This window comes from Chiloscyllium plagiosum, unplaced genomic scaffold (assembly GCF_037043375.1).
Source record: "Chiloscyllium plagiosum isolate Xiang-an unplaced genomic scaffold, Cpla_swu_hap1 HiC_scaffold_30, whole genome shotgun sequence".
Lineage (NCBI taxonomy): Eukaryota > Metazoa > Chordata > Chondrichthyes > Orectolobiformes > Hemiscylliidae > Chiloscyllium > Chiloscyllium plagiosum.
In genome coordinates, this window is record NW_028270168.1 from 3869911 (window position 1) to 3885921 (window position 16011).

The 16011-nt window shown below is 42.1% G+C and overlaps 1 protein-coding gene across 4 annotated transcripts in view; it reads right to left on the reverse strand.

The window, feature by feature from the left end:
- Positions 1-7039: 7039 nt before the first annotated feature.
- The window catches only part of LOC122547698 (CD276 antigen-like), a 48131-nt gene continuing 39159 nt past the window's right edge, over positions 7040-16011 (reverse strand). For 2 of the 4 annotated variants that reach the window (XM_087976663.1, XM_087976665.1), the window contains 4 exons: positions 15607-15711; positions 12805-13161; positions 9346-9630; positions 7040-7646 (listed from right to left, as the gene is read on the reverse strand). In XM_087976663.1, coding sequence (XP_087832789.1) covers positions 7489-7646; positions 9346-9630; positions 12805-13161; positions 15607-15711 — 905 coding nt within the window. In that variant the 3' untranslated portion in view covers positions 7040-7488. The remainder of the gene's footprint in view (positions 7647-9345; positions 9631-12804; positions 13162-15606; positions 15712-16011) is intronic. The other 2 variants (XM_087976664.1, XM_087976666.1) reach the window with 1 other exon arrangement.

Consider the following 16011-nt stretch of genomic DNA (forward strand, 5'->3'; position numbering starts at 1 on the left):
ATGCCAAGATTATCTGTCTGATGTAATACTACTCATCTTAAATAATGTTGATGAAACTAGTTAAAATTTTAAAATATTTATCTTCTTACTTGTTACTCATAAGTGATTAATCATGAGTCATAAAAACAGAGAAGATAAGAGAAGAAAATCAGGTGACCCTGTGAAACTGTTTTGCCAGTGATCTAGTTTGATGTATTTTACTGTAGTTACATGTATCTAGGTAAAGCACTTTGCAAGAGTTTCAGGCAGATAATAGTAAACAGGGACACATCCAGTCATTCCTCTGTTCCACTCTCCCACTGGATCCTCTTGTTATCAATTCTAAAATGCAATTTATTTCAAGCTTGCTTACAGTCAAAGGCTGAACTCCTATATCCATGTGGGGGTGGGGATTGATTTCCAGAGCTACACAATCCTTTGAGTGAATGCCTTCCTCCTCATTCCAAATGGCCAAACATCATCCTGATGCTGTTGTTTGCAGTCCTCTGTTCCCCAGCCAAGGGCAAACAGCCTCATGGAATGTGCCCAATGTACAATAAACATTTCGATGGCCTCTCGTTCTTCTTATTCAGCTGGTTAATCAGGAGCAAGCCAACAGAGTCATAGAGTCAGAGAGCTGTACAGTATGGAAACCAACCCTTTGGTCCAACTTGTCCATGTGACCAGATATCCTAAATAAATCTAGTCCCATTTTCCAGCATTTAGCCCATATCCCTTGAAAGCTTTCATATTCATGTACCCATCCAGATGCCTTTTAAATGTCATAATTGTACCAGCCTCCACCACTTTCTTTAGCAACTCAAAGTTGCCCCTTAGCACCCTTTTAAATCTTTTCCCTCACCTTAAATCTATGTTCTCTAGATTTGGACTCCTTGTTCATTTATCCCAGGCCTTCGTGATTTTATAAACTTATATAAGATCACCCCTCAGCTCCAACACTCCAGGGAAAAAAAGCCTCAGCCTATTCAGCCTCTCCCTATAGTTCAAGCCCTCCAACATTGGCAACATCCTTGTAAATCTTTTCTGAATTCTTTCAAGTTTCACAACATCTTTCCTTTAGGAGGGAGACCTGAACTGTACACAGTACTATATTCCAAAAGTGGCCTAACCAATTTCCTATAAAGCCTCAACATGATCTTCCAACTGGAGACTAAATGTACTGACCAATAAAGGCAAGCATGCCAAATGCCTTCTTCAGCATCCTGTTACCTGAGACTCAATTTTCAAGAAACCTATGAACCTGCATTCAAAGGTCTCTTTGTTCAGTAACACTCCCCAGCACCTAATCATTAAATATATAAGTCCTGCCCTGATGTACCTTTCCAAAATGCAGCACCTCACATTTATCTAAATTAAACTCTACCTGCTGCACCTCAGCCCATTGGCCTATCTAATCAAAATCCCATTGTAACCTCTGAGGTAACCTTCTTCGCTATCCACTACACCTCCAATTTTGATGTCATCTGCAAACTTACTAACTATACCTCTTATGCTCACTTCAAAATACTTATATAAATGATGAAAAGCAGTGAACCCACAGCAAATCTTGTAACACACCACTGGTCACAGGCCTCCAGTCTGAAAGGCAACCCTCCAGCACCAGCTTCTGCCTTCTACCTTTGAGCCAATTCTGTGTCCAAATGGCTAGTTCTCCCTTTATTTCATGTGATCTAGCCTTGCCATCCAGCCTACCATACCTTTTAAATATTGTAATTGTACCTGCCTGCACCACTTCCTCTGGCAACTCATTCCATACCCACATCCCCCTCTGCGTGGAAATGTTACCCCTTAGGTCCCTTTTAAATCTTTCCCCTCTAAAACCTCTGCCGTCTAGTTTTGAACTCCCCTTCCCTGGGGTAGAGAAACTATTTACCCCTTCCCTGGGGTAGAGAAACTATTTACCCAATCCATGCCCCTCATGATTTTATGAACCTCTATAAGGTCCCCCCTAGCATCCGACACGACAGGAGAAAACAACCCCAGCCTATTCAGCTGCTTGCTATAGCTCAGACCCCCCAACCCTGGCAACCAATGTTACCCTTTATTGCTTTATTTCAAAGTAAGCAAGATCTGCCAGACCCTGATATTGTTAAATTAAGCCTTGAAGTGTAATTGTGCCTAAATTCAGGAGAAGCCAGATCCCTGTCCTGCTATTTGCTCCCCCTACATCCCTCGCTTTGAAGAAATCCTTTAATTATTTAATTTTCTTCACTGAACAAAGTTAAAACTCACACAACACCAGGTTATAGTCCAACAGGTTTACTTGGAAATACCAGCTTTCAGAGCGCCGAAAGCTAGTGCTTCCAAATAAACCTGTTGGACTATAACCTGGTGTTGTGTGATTTGTATCTCTGTCCACCCCTGTCCAATATCAGTACCTCCACATCTTCACTGATCAAGTCAGCCATCTATCACTGGTAATGTTCAGGAACACCCTGTGCCAAAAATTGCTGGGGGCCAACACTCAATTCTGCCCAGCGGGATGGGAGGAGCTAATTGCAAGCTTTCCAATAGTTCACTCGGGGGTAGGGGTGGGTGTCATTGAACAGCAGTTCAAAAGATTGCAGACGGGGATGGGAAGTCAGTCTGTGAAGGAGGTAGGGAGTAGACTCCATGGGCAGAACTTTCCCAGCCCCTGAACAATGTGGACAATGATGAGTCAGTTGGAAAAATATGGTGAGATTGGTCAAATTAGGTTTGTGATATCTAGAAAAGAGATTCCTTGCATTACCTGCATGCTGGCTTTGTGAAATAAAACAAAGAACTCTAAATGCTGGAAATCTGAAACCAAAACAGATATTGGTAGAGAAACTCAGCAAGACCAGTTGCATCTGTGGAGAGAAATCAGAGTCAGTATTTCAGGCCCTGTGACCGTTCTTCAGAACTGAATGCTTTGTGCAGGTCTTCAGTGCAGGTTACTGTTTCTGGGGTGGGAGATGAATGATTTTACAACAGTTTGGATCATTGGTGAGAGGACGTAATGTTGTTTGTACAATTCTTGTACAACTAAGAGTGTCAGTTGTTGACACAATGAAGAATTTGTTTCGCTTATACGCTAGAGGTGGGGTGACACCTGATGCACTGCTTGTAAAACCAACAGATGAAGATAGTTTGAGTCATTTCCTAATAAAGAAATCCCTCCGAATGGAAGATGAAAAATTGTTTCTAAGAATGGACTTCAGTGGTTAGGTCATGAGGAGGGATATACAATGAGGCCTGCTTTTGTTAGACATTGGAAGGTTAAGGGGTAATCTGGTCAAAGTCTTCAAGGTATTAACTAGATAGTTAAGCCATTTTCCATTGTTTGGAGATTCTAGAACTCGGAGGCACAGTCTGAGAATTAGGGCCAGAACGGTCAGGAGATGTTAGGAAACAGTTTTACACACAAAGGGTGGGAGGGGTTTGGAACTCTCTTCCAGAAATTGCAGTGGATGCTGGATCAGTTGCTAATATTAAATCTTAGAGAGATGTGTTTTGTAAAGCAAAGATATAAAGGGATATGGGCTAAAGGCAGGTATATGGAGAGTTAGACCACAGAGTGACCATGTTTCTCATTGACATTGAAACAGACTCAAGGAACATTCTCCTGTTCCTATGTTCCTACATTGAAGGAATTGTTCTGTGGCACAGTATTGGCCTGACTTCAGTGGTACAATCCCTCTGAGATGCAGATCAACATAACATCTCTTCAGAAACAGAAGAATGTGCATGAACTAACAACTTTCAAAGGAGCATACACCCGAGATAAGACATTTCTGAGTTCCCTTTGTTGTTGGTTAAGCATTCATAAAATCGATCTATTTGATTCATAAATCTTGGTGGTTGCAGGTCAAGTATATGGAGGACCCCACTGAGTTTTTAAGGAAAAACATTTCATACCTCCCTTTATTTTAAAATTATGCCACACTCTCCGTCTATTTCTGGAGTATACAACTGGGCCATTGCAAAATGCACCTGGTTCAATTTTCTAATTGGAGTGGCTGTTTCATTCCCTTAGTGTCCCAGGCTGGCATAGGAATAAGTCAAGAGAAAAAAATACTCTTGTTTTTCAACGCTCCGCAGATGCTTTCTGTTTTCATTTTTGATTTCCAGGATTTGCAGCACTTTCCTTGTATTACTAAGGAATCTGAGCCTGGTTTGAGCTACCCAGTGACTATGGAGAGTTAATATTCCACCCAACAGCTCTGCTCACAGTTTCTAAACAAACAGCTTCTGCTGCTGCCCCACCCCCCTCCCAGCCCTGGAATGAGGCCATGTAGGAAAAGGAGAGGGTGGATCCTGTTGGTTGGTTCCCTGAGCAGACTGTCAAAGTCCTTTGGCAGAATGCCTCATCACCAGAACTTTCCAACAAGCTCCAAGACATTGCTTGGCTGGTGGTGAGAAGGGCACTGCCCGCACGCTGCCCTCATAGCAGCTGTGGGATGGGGGTAGACTATGTGACACATTCCTTCTGGAATGTGCTCTTGAAAAGGGAATCTGAAGGAAGATGCAGTGGTTTATTTATCGAGGTCCATCCCGAGCAGCTCCATGACACGGGACCTCATGCTCCACATTCCCCGAGATGCACATTGGGACAAACATCAACTGCACCTGGAGGACCATCAACTCGGTGAAAGACATTTTTTGTGTACAGTTCTGGTCACCATGCTACCAGAAGGATGTGGACGTTTTGGAGAGGGTACAGAAAAGGTTTGCCAGGATGTTGCCTGGTATTGGGGATTTTAGCTCTAAAGAAAGTTGAATAGACTGTGTTTGTTTTCATTGGAACGCAGGAGTTGGGTGGTGGAGGGGGGTGATCTGATAGAAGCTTATAAGATTGCGAATGGTATGGATAGAGTGGAATGTGTTAGGCCTTTTCAAGGTGGAGGGGTCAATTACTAAGAATGTGAATTCAAGGTGCGAGGTGGGGGAGATGTTTAAAAGAGATGTGCGTGGCAAATTTTTCACACAAAAGGTGGAATACACTGCCAGTGAAGGTGCCAAAGAGAGACAAAAAATACTGCAGATGCTGGAATCCAAAATAGGCAGGAGGCTGGAAGAACACAGCAAGCCAGGCAGCATCAGGAGATGGAGAAGTCAATGTTTTGGGTGTAACCCTTCTTCTGGTGATGGAAAGCAGACACAAAAGCAGCATTCAAAAAACACCTGGACAAATACATGAATAGGAAGGGAATAGAGGGATACAGATCCTGTAAGTGAAGGCAGTTTTAGTATGGAAGGGTAAAATGTGTCAGCGCAGGCTTGGAGGGCCAAAGGGCCTGTTCCTGTGCTGTATTGTTCTTTGTTCTGCCCAAAATCTGTTGGTCTTTCAGAACAAAGAGTTGAACTCAATTGAATGTTGCAGACTGGCACATTCCAAGGTCCAGGACTATGTGCTGAAGGACCCACTAAAGCTTGGGGCAATTAATTGAGGGCCCATTCTGTTATCAGACCCACATGTAAATATAGTCTTGTATATGTAAGGGAGATCTTTAGTTTGTTTGAATTGTCAATTTCAGTACTTATTTCTTTTCTTGATAGGCTACTGTATGGGATCGAACGGCATTTGTGACTGTGAAGATTTTTTTATGAATAAAGTATATTCTTGAAATAAAAAAAATGTCATCAATGAGCCAACAGATGAAAGATCGAGCCTATTGATGGCTATAATGCACTGCAGGCAGCTAAAGTAATGTAGAGTGGGATTTCTGCCCCTCAGTCATGGGACATTCACTCTGTAGATTGGCCAGGGAGGAGACCTAATGGGAGCCCAAGCTCAGTTGATCAGGGGCTTTGTGAAAGGATGTTTTGCCTGCCTTTGGGAATAAGCAAGGGGGCAGGTAGCAACAAAGGTAATGTTCTATCTTTTCAATGAGCAAAGGACATCCTCTGAAAATAGTACCTCATTTTCATGGAGTCATAGAGATGCACAGCATAGAAACAGATGCTTCAGTCCAACTCGTCCATGTTGACCAGATATCCCAATCTAGTCTTATTTGCCCCATATCCATCAAAACCCTTCTTATACATGTACACATCCAGAAGCCTTTTAAATGTTTAAATATCAAAAAAGGCTCCAACCTGACTGTTGATGCTAACCATGTGATGATGTAGGCAGTGTAATATGGTGCACAGTTGAGCTTTTAACCCGCTCCATTGACGTTAACTATTTATCTCCGCTGGTGGGGCAGACTGCTAGCTTCAGCACCTACCCAACCCCACCCCATAATCACAAGGGGTTGTGAAAAATCTGTCACTTTAAAAAAGCTCACTTTATCCTAGATTTTTTTTTACCAAAAGGTATAAAGGCAGAGGGGCCAAAGTGGCAACTGGAGACAGCTTGAGTCAATGACTTTGATGTTCTTTAATTTTGTTTACAGAGTTCTAACAACTGAAGGGGATTGGCCAGTTCACCCAGATCAGGCTTTCTCATTTTTTTTAAGCTGTAGCAGACAGAAGTTCTTTGGGTCCCAGAAGAGGAGGATCTTTTGTCAATGATTCCTAGCTGCTGCGTGTGAGAATCTGTGTCTGAATTTACCTTTTTGCCAAGGGTGTGTTTATGGGATGTCACTATACTGGAACAGTTCATTAGTAATAGGTACTGTATCTATTATTCAGTTAAGTTTTCCAGTAGTTACATTATTCTAAATTCCACTTTCTTTTGTTTGTATTTTATCTATGGTCTTTAAATAAATTGCGTTTTGCTTAACGTCAAGTAGTTTGAATAGACACATCACATCTGGAGCACAGCACTTCACATCTATCTTTAAAATAAGAAAATAATTTAGGGTCTAGGCTATCTTCTTAAAATATTCTAAGGGGATCTGGTCTGGTCCATAACAGGGTGAGTGAGAAGCTGGTGGGATAGCCACACATCCAATTTTAGCAGCCCTAGCCAAAACAAAAAGCACCCAGTAATATAAATATACAGGAATGTAATCCCCAGCCAGCAGATTTACTTAAGAAGCATGGTTTCCAAAACCAAGGCAGCTGGGTAGAAGGAGATCATGCTCAGTTTAAAGCACTAGGCACACAAAGCACTACATTAACAACAGTACAGTTGTGGATTGTAATAACATTTTATTACATTTTATCAGAAGGTACTTATTATGCTCATATATAATTCCTTTAATTGGAATAAAATTTTAAGGCATTTCAATAAATCCATTTGAGCATCCCTTATTCAAAATCTCAAATCTGTGATTCTCCACTGTCTACCTCTTTTACCATCAGCTCCTGAGTACAACATTTCTTGCCTACCTTACTAAATCCATCAATCGCATACTCCTATGTCAAATTTCTCCTCAGTCTTGTGTGTCCCAAAGGGATCAACTCTCAGTTCAACCTTACTGATAAAATCCCCTTTCCTGGAATTGCTGGCATCTGTTGAAAAGCTGTTTAAAGAGTTAAAAATGATGTCCAAAAATCTAGAAATGCAGCTATTCCATTGACTTTTAGGGCTGCGTGAGCCGAGCAGAAACTTTGCACATTCTCTTCCTGAATATTCCATCATTTCACGCAGCAGAATTGTTTTTGTTCGATTTTCAACTGAAGGTGTTTTTGATACACAACTGTCACCAGAATTAAAATAACTATAAATTCAGTCAGAAGGAGAGAGACTGTAATCCACCATCGGGTTCTTGTACAAACTTCAGCAGTTTTCGTTTCTGTAAAAGAATGAAAGATAACCACTGAACATTGTAGCAGTAGTTTCAGTGCTAGTTTGTTTTTTCATTTGCTAATATTTTAAAATACACCCCATCATACCAAATTGATCATATTGATGGGTTTAGTTTAAGGTATTGTTTATAGATACTACAATACTTAAAAGGCATCTGGGGAGGTATATGAATAGGAAGGTTTAGAGCAATACAGGTCAAAATGCTGGCAAATAGGACTAGATTATGTTGGGATATCTGGGCGGCATGGATGAGTTGGACCAAAGGGTCTGTTTCTATGCTCTACATTTCTATGATTCTATGATTAAAATCAGGAACAAAGACAACTGCATTAATACAGCACCTTTAAATGTAGAAAACAAATCCCAAGGCACTTCAGATTGTACAATCAGCCAGAAAGGCACTTTGTATTTATGGTGTTTTTCATTATGAAAGCATATTTTCAGCTAACGAAGTGCTATTGATGTGCAATCACTTGTGATTTAGGAAATTCAGTGACCAATGTGCACACGGCAAGCTCCCACTAACAACGATTAGAGGATGACCAGATAACTCGTTTTTCTTAATGATGTTGTTTGAAGGATAACAACAACCAACACTTTGGGAATAACTTCCCTAGTTCCACTTCACAATAATACCATGGGATCTCATTCATCTGTAGGAGGAAACAGCCTCAAAAGGGGTTTTGGCTTAATGTCTAAATCAAAATACAACATATCTGACAACTCAGCTCAGAGTACTGTTTGGAACTATCAACGAAGATTTGCTGCTCAAAGCATTTGAGTGGATTTGAATCACAACCGTCTATCACTGAAGCATGACTGACATCTGCAAAGAAATATTCGGGCGCATGGGTAAAGGATCATTGAGAGACATTGATTTAAACAGGTAAACCTAGGGAGGGAAATCCACTAGCAGCAATGCCGTAAGGAATTCATGGGCTTCCAGGATCCGCAGCAATGCGAGCAAGGGAGGGACTTAAAACAAAGATGGAATCTTTAAATTGGAGGTACTGGGGTGACTAAAAACAGGTGAGCAAGTATAGGAGAGATGAGGACTAGCCACTAATTACCTAAACTACAGAGCACTAAAAGGAAGCTTGACATAAATGAGGAGTGCCCTCTTTTGAAAATAAAAGATAAAATTCTTGTATGATTGGCTTCAAAGTGAGTGAAGAATTTTGATAAACCAAGAATGAAAAATTGCAAAGCTAAAACTAAACAAGATGCAGCTGTTTAAGCTTCTAAAATGGAAAGCAATGTGGAACAGAAACATCTTTCCGAAATAGAACTGAAACTGCTTTTTATTTTTTAGAATGCCCCAGGGCAGTTTCTGACTAAACATCCCCCACCACCACAAACCATCTGGAACAAACTAGAAAAACTGAGGTGGCTTCCTTTCATTGGCTCAGTTAATTAGATGTAGAAGAGTTTGTGGAAAAGCCTATCTCCCAGAGCATGCTCCCGATCCTGACTCTGCAAAAAAAAGAAAAATGGCCTGGAAATGAAAAGGAGCAAATAGACTGCCAGCTGAACTATTTTTAGCTCCTGTTTATCTCTGACCCAGACCCTAGTGGGTGAGAGATATCCGACGTAGAGCACTCAAGATGGAGGGGTTCAGCATTGTGTTACAAAGGCATACAGGAGGTTGAGAGTACCAACAATAGAGGATACACAGGTTAACTTACCTACAGAAAGGCCAAATGTTCGAGAAACCGATTGATGTAGCACATCATTCGTTAACTTAAAGGTATAGTTTGAACTTCTACTGGCATCAGTTATTTCCAGAATACTGTGCAGTGAGTATAGGCCATTGTCACTTTGTTGGTAATAAGTCTCAGACTGGGTAGAAATATCTTCATTTTCTCCATTGTGCCAAGATACAGAGGCCAGAGGATAACCTTGGGATTCGAATCTCAACACTGTCCCAGATGGTTGTAGTTGGATGTAAAAGTCAGGTTCCTTGTAATATGCTGGAAAATAAAAACAACAAGTCAATCGAAACAAGAAATAGACTTGACAACATATTGTATTGATAGCTGTAATTAAACAATGCAGTGAAAACTATAAATGTTCAAAATTGTTAACTCCAAGTACAAACAGACCAGTGGCAGTAATTGCTGTTGTATTTAATTTATAACAAATATAGCTGAAGGTGGAAAATCCTACAATGTTGTTTTATTCATTTGTGGGACTTGGGCTTCACTGGCTGGCCAGCATTGATAGCCCACCTGAGAAGGTGGGAGTGAGCTGCCTTCTTGAATCGCTGCAGTCCACTTGCTGTGGGTTGACCCACAATGCTGGTAGGGAGGGAATTCCAGGATTTTGACCCGACTGTGAAGGAGCAGTGGTATATTTCCCAGTCAGGGTGGTGAGAGGCTTGGAGGGGAACTTGCAGATGGTGGTGTTCGCAAGTACCTGCTGCCCTTGACCTTCTAGAAGGAAGTGGTTGTGGTTTGGAAAGTGCTGCTTAAGGATTTCTGGTGAATTTCTGCAGTGCATCTTGTAGATAGTACACACTGCTGCTACTGAATGCTGGTGGTGGAGGGATTGAATGTTTGTTGATGTGGTGCCAATCATGTGGGTTGCAATGTCCTGGATGGTGTCGAGCTTCTTGAGTATTTTTGGAGTTGCACCCATTCGGGCAAATGGGGAGTATTCCATCACACTCCTGACTTGTGCCTTGTAGATGGTGGATAGACTTTGGGATGTCAGGAGGTGAGTTACCTGCTGTAGGATTCCTAGTCTCTGACCTGCTCTTGTAGCCACTGTGTTTAGGTGGTGAGTTCAGTTGAGTTTCTGGTCAATGGTGACCCCAAGGATGTTGACAGTGGGAGATTCAGTGATGGTAATACTGCTGAATGTCAAGGGGCGTTGGTTAGAGTATCTCTTATTGGTGATGGCCATTGTCTGGCATTGTGTGGCATAAATTGTACTTGCTACTTGTCGGCCCAAGCCTGGATATTGTCCAGCTCGTGCTGCATTTGAGCATGCACTGCTTCAGTAGCAGAGGACTGGCGAATGGTGCTGAACACTGTGCAATCATCGGCGAATAACTTCACTTTTGATCTTATGAAGGAGGGAAGGTCATTAATGAAGCAGCTGAAGATTGTTGGGCTTAGGACACTGACTGACTCTCCATAACCACAACCATCTTCCTATCTGTCAGGTACGACATTAACCACCAGAGTGTTTGGCCCCTCACACCCATTGATTCCAGTTTTGGCAGGGCACCTTGATGCCACACTCAGTCGAATGCAGCCTTGATGTCAAGGGCTGTCCCTCTCCCCTCCCCTCACCTCTGGAATTCAACTCTTTTGTCCATGTTTGAACCAAGTCTGTAATGAGGTCAGGAGCTGAGTGACTCTGGCAAAACCCAAACTGGGCATCACTGAGCAGGTTATTGCTGAGCAGGTGAGGCTTGATAACGCTGTTACTGACACCTTCCATCACTTTACTGATGATGGAGAGTAGACTGATGGGGTGGTAATTGGGTTGGATTTGTCATGCCTTTTGAGTACAGGATATACCTGAGCAGTTTTCCAGTGTTGTAACTGTACTGGAACAGCTTGGCAAGGGGAGCAGCAAGTTCTGGAGCACATGTCTTCAGTACCAATGCCGGAACGACATCAGGGCCCATTGCCTTTGTAGTATCTAGAGCCTCTAGCTGTTTCTTGATATCACATGGAATGAATTGAATTGGCTGGAGACTGGTATCTGTGAGGCTGGGGACCACTGGAGGAACCGTAATGGATCATCCATTCGGCACTTCTGACTGAAGATTGTTGCAAATGCATAAGCCTCAACTTTTGCACTGATGTGCTGGGCTCCTCCATCATTGAGGATGGGGATATTTGTGGAGCATCCCCCTCCAGTGAGTTGTTTAATTGTCCACCACCATTCAGGACTGGATGTGGAAGGACTGCAGAGCTTAGAGCTGATCCGTTGCTTGTGGGGTCACTTAGCTCTGTCTGTCACTTACTGCTTATGCTGTTTGGCAAGCAGGTAGTCCTGTTTGGTGGCTTCACCAGGTTGACACCTCATCTTCAGGGTATACCTGGTGCTACTCCTGGCATACCCTCCTGCACTCTCCATTGAGCCAAGGTTGATCCCCTGGCTTGATGGAAATGGGGAGTGGGGAATAGCAGCAGCTGTTAAACAGAGATTTACAAAAGGAGAGTAGAGTGCTGTCCAGTTATTAACATGACAGTGAATGACACCGAACATATGAATGAATTAGAGGTGGAGTATGGCACTCTTCCCCTGAATGGATTGACCATTCAATAGGGCCATGGCTGATCCAAATGCAGCTTCAACTCCATCACTCTCGCCAGCCCTGAACCTTTCGCCTCTTATTAAGAGACAATCTCAATCAAACAGAATTAAAGAACAATTCCTCATGAAATTAAAATGTTTTTGTGTGACTCAGCAGTCAGCAAGGGTCCACCCTGGGAGTCAACACTGCTGTTTTGGAAAGTGACTCAGTAACAATTTAAAGAGAGCAGCACAAAAACAAAAACTAATTTTGGATTTCACTGCTTCTCCAGAGTGTCTCTGGATTAGCACCTTCTTTCCCAGAACTATTAGCTTCTGGATTGAATTTCTAGCACAAATGGATGTGTAAATGGGGAATCATAATTGAGTTTTGGCAAATAGAACTGATCACAGAATCCACAACATTCACCAAATTTTTTATCTTGAGATTTACAACATTATTGAAGCACATACTTCCTCTCTGCTTCTTGTCATTTTTTTCTCCTCCCGCTATCCTCGTGCCCCTGGAGAAGTTCAACTTATTGCTGAGGCAACGTGCTCTGCTATCAGCTCAAATTGTCATCATTAATCAGCTTGACCCTCAATTCTTTACTAACATTGGGCTTCTCATTTATGAAGAGGTCACATTTCAGCTAGATACCGGAGATATCAAAAGACAATTGGGTTCGGGAATAGCTAACAGGAGTGGCCATCCTCATTGAGATGTGGTGAGGTCAGGAATAGAGAGGAGTTAGACCTGCATAGTCTGAGTAATCTTCCTGGTCCATACACCGTGTCTTAGATAGGTAGACTCACTCAGCCATCTGGGGAGGCCAAGAAGTGGGATTTTAAATTTACAACTTCAAAGAACTAAAATGGACGCAAATACATACCTGCAAATATTAAAGACATGGTGCCCCAGCCGCTTCCTAAATCACCACTAACAAAGCACTTGTATTGTCCAGCATCCTCTGATTTCACTTGGTCCAGCTTCAGTGAAGCATTCCCTCGTTTTAATTCCTCCATGAATAAGCTTGTTCTTCCGGAATACTGAGGGCTTTGGTGAGTCAGTTGCTCCTTTCCATAATAATAACTATACACAACGTCCTCAGTCTCAACACGTTGCCAATTGATAACCAGTCGTTCTAGAGATGGAGATCCATGCTGAATGGTAAAGTTACATCTTAGCACAACGTACTGGCCATAGACAGCAGTGACCACTGTGTCTGGGGTATGGACCTTAAACCCGACTGTGAATAAACAGAAATAGATTAGTAACAGCACGCAATAGACAATAGGTGCAAGAGTAGGCCATTTGGCCCTTCCAGCCTGCACCACCATTCATTTTGATCATGGCTGATCATCCTTAATCAGTATCCTGTTCCTGCCTTATCTCCATAACCCTTGATTCCACTATCCTTGAGAGCTCTATCCAACTCTTTCTTAAACGAATTCAGAGACTGGGCCTCCACTGCCCTCTGGGGCAGAGCATTCCACACACCCAACACTCTCTGGGTGAAGAAGTTTCTCCTCATCTCTGTCCTAAATGGCCTACCCCTTATTTTTAAGCTGTGTCCTCTGGTTCGGGACTCACCCATCAGCGGAAACATGTTTCCTGCCTCCAGAGTGTCCAATCCTTTAATAATCTTATATGTCTCAATCAGATCCCCTCTCAGTCTTCTAAACTCAAGGACATACAAGCCCAGTCGCTCCAATCTTTAAACATAAGATAGTCCCGCCATTCCAGGAATTGACCTCGTGAACCTACGCTGCACTCCTTCAATAGCCAGAATGTCTTTCCTTAAATTTGGAGACTAGAACTGCACACAATATTCCAGGTGCGGTCTCACCAGGGCCCTGTACAGCTGCAGAAGAACCTCTTTGCTTCTATACTCAATCCCTCTTGTTATGAAGGCCAGCATGCTATTAGCTTTCTTCACTGCCTTCATTAACTGGTGTCCAAGAACACCCAGATCTCTTTGTACTGCCCCTTTACCTAACTTGACTCCATTGAGGTAGTAGTCTGCCTTCCTGTTCTTGCCACTAAAGTGGATAACCATACATTTATCCATATTAAACTGCATCTGCCATGCATCTGTCCACTCACCTAACCTGTCCAGGTCACCCTGTAATCTCCTAACATCCTCCTCACATTTCACCCTGCCCCCTGCCACACAGCTTTGTATTATCAGCAAATTATCTAATGTTACAATTAATACTATCTTCTATATCATTAATATATATTGTAAAAAGCTGCTAATCCCTGCGGTACCCCACTGGTCACCGCCTGCCATTCCAAAAGGGAGCTGCTTATCACTACCCTTTGTTTCAAGATCATCTTGAATCTCATGATCAAGTATTTATTTTGATGAATGGTTCTGATTATGTAATAATAAATTATTTACAAAGTAAGAAAAAACATTGAAAGGAAATCTTGCATGTCATTATCCACAATTTCAATATCTTGAGGCTGGGGGGAGATATTGAGAGGGGAGCTTCCAGGGGAATGAAGGTAAATAGACTCAGGAGCAGCCCCTGCCCCCAGCCATGGTCCCCCTTGCTCAGGTTGGCCCCTTCCCCAAGAGCAGTGCTGTCAGTGAGGACAGCCCCTGCCACTAAGTGGGGGAAGCTCCACTTCACCAGCCAGCTGAAGTCACAGGTCACTTCTGACCATATGTGGGAACCTTTTTTGGCCCCCGGACAATTAATCCATTGTCAAAACTTTAAAAATTACAACAGCGAGGCAAGAGAGGACAATAGGGAGGGTAACCTCAACCACGTGCTAAAGCCATTTTTAAATAGGATGCCCAAAGCTGAAAGTCAATAAATCCACAAGCCTTAAGGCAGTAACTATACATGCTCTAATACCACTGGGAGGAAAACCCAGCAATTCTTCAAAAGGGATATTGGGCAGTGAAGTTGCTTAAACACAGACTTTTCAATTCTGGGATCTATTTTATGAATCCAACCCAAGCTGAGAGAACGAGACAGTCTCCTCTGTAAAGACATTTTGTGACCAGCTTGGAGACTCTCACTCCAGTTCCCACTGGGCGTGGAAACATAATACAAAGTTGTCCCTAAATTGGCAGTCTCACTTAAAAACCCATAATATGACTGAGGTCATTGCGAGAAGGACATCAGTCATCCACGAGTGAAGGATTGTGAGATTAGGCTGGAGGCCCATCACTGGGGCAACAATTCACTTGTGAAGCTGGTTTTATCCTGTCAAAGTGTTCTGTACTGATTGCATTGAAATCAAAATGTTTTTTAAAAAACTAGAAAAAGTCAGCAGGTCTGGGATTTTTTTGTCAGCAACGTTTGGCTGTTTCACTTCCAAAGATGTTAACTGACTTGCTGAGTTATTTTCTCCCCCAGCAGTTCTGTTTCACTGCTGATTTCTCACATCCATGGTACTTTGCTTTTATGTTGAACAGAAAAACTGTACTTAAAAATGTACCCCCACAAAATCCAAAACTGATAACAAATTAACAATGGAATTGATCCAGATACTTCTCTCAAATATTTTGTACTTTTCAGTTTCATGCCTGTTGTTGGTCAGGGGAAAACCCTATTAAAATCACCAAACTTTACAAATAAAACTTATTGTTTTGATGCTTTGCTAACTGATGAAAAGAACACTTTAAATTGCACAGATTATTTATTAAAATGGAAAACAGTTTGTTTGAAAATCTTACCAACAGCTGTACTGTATCCAATTGTAAGAAAAATACCAAGCAGTCTTCTCAAAATACTTTGATCACTTCTCATAATACTTTTTGAACTCCTTCTCCTGGAACCTGCTGAAACACAAGAACATCAACATTAGTGGAAACTCACCTATCACAACAAGACAACTTGATTACAACTAAAAAGAAGCAGTTTACATTAATTGCCAAAACTGTTTTCACAGATGATTCTACTCCAATATCAACTGGGTTGAAAATACAATTCAAAATCCAGTGGACCATCAGTGGCTTGAGGGATAACTTGAAGTTAAATCAGTTTCAATACTTCTTGATGACAGCAGGTCAGGCAGCATCCATGGAGAGAGAGCAAGCTAATGTATCAAGTCTAGATGGCTCTTCGTCAGACTTCATCTC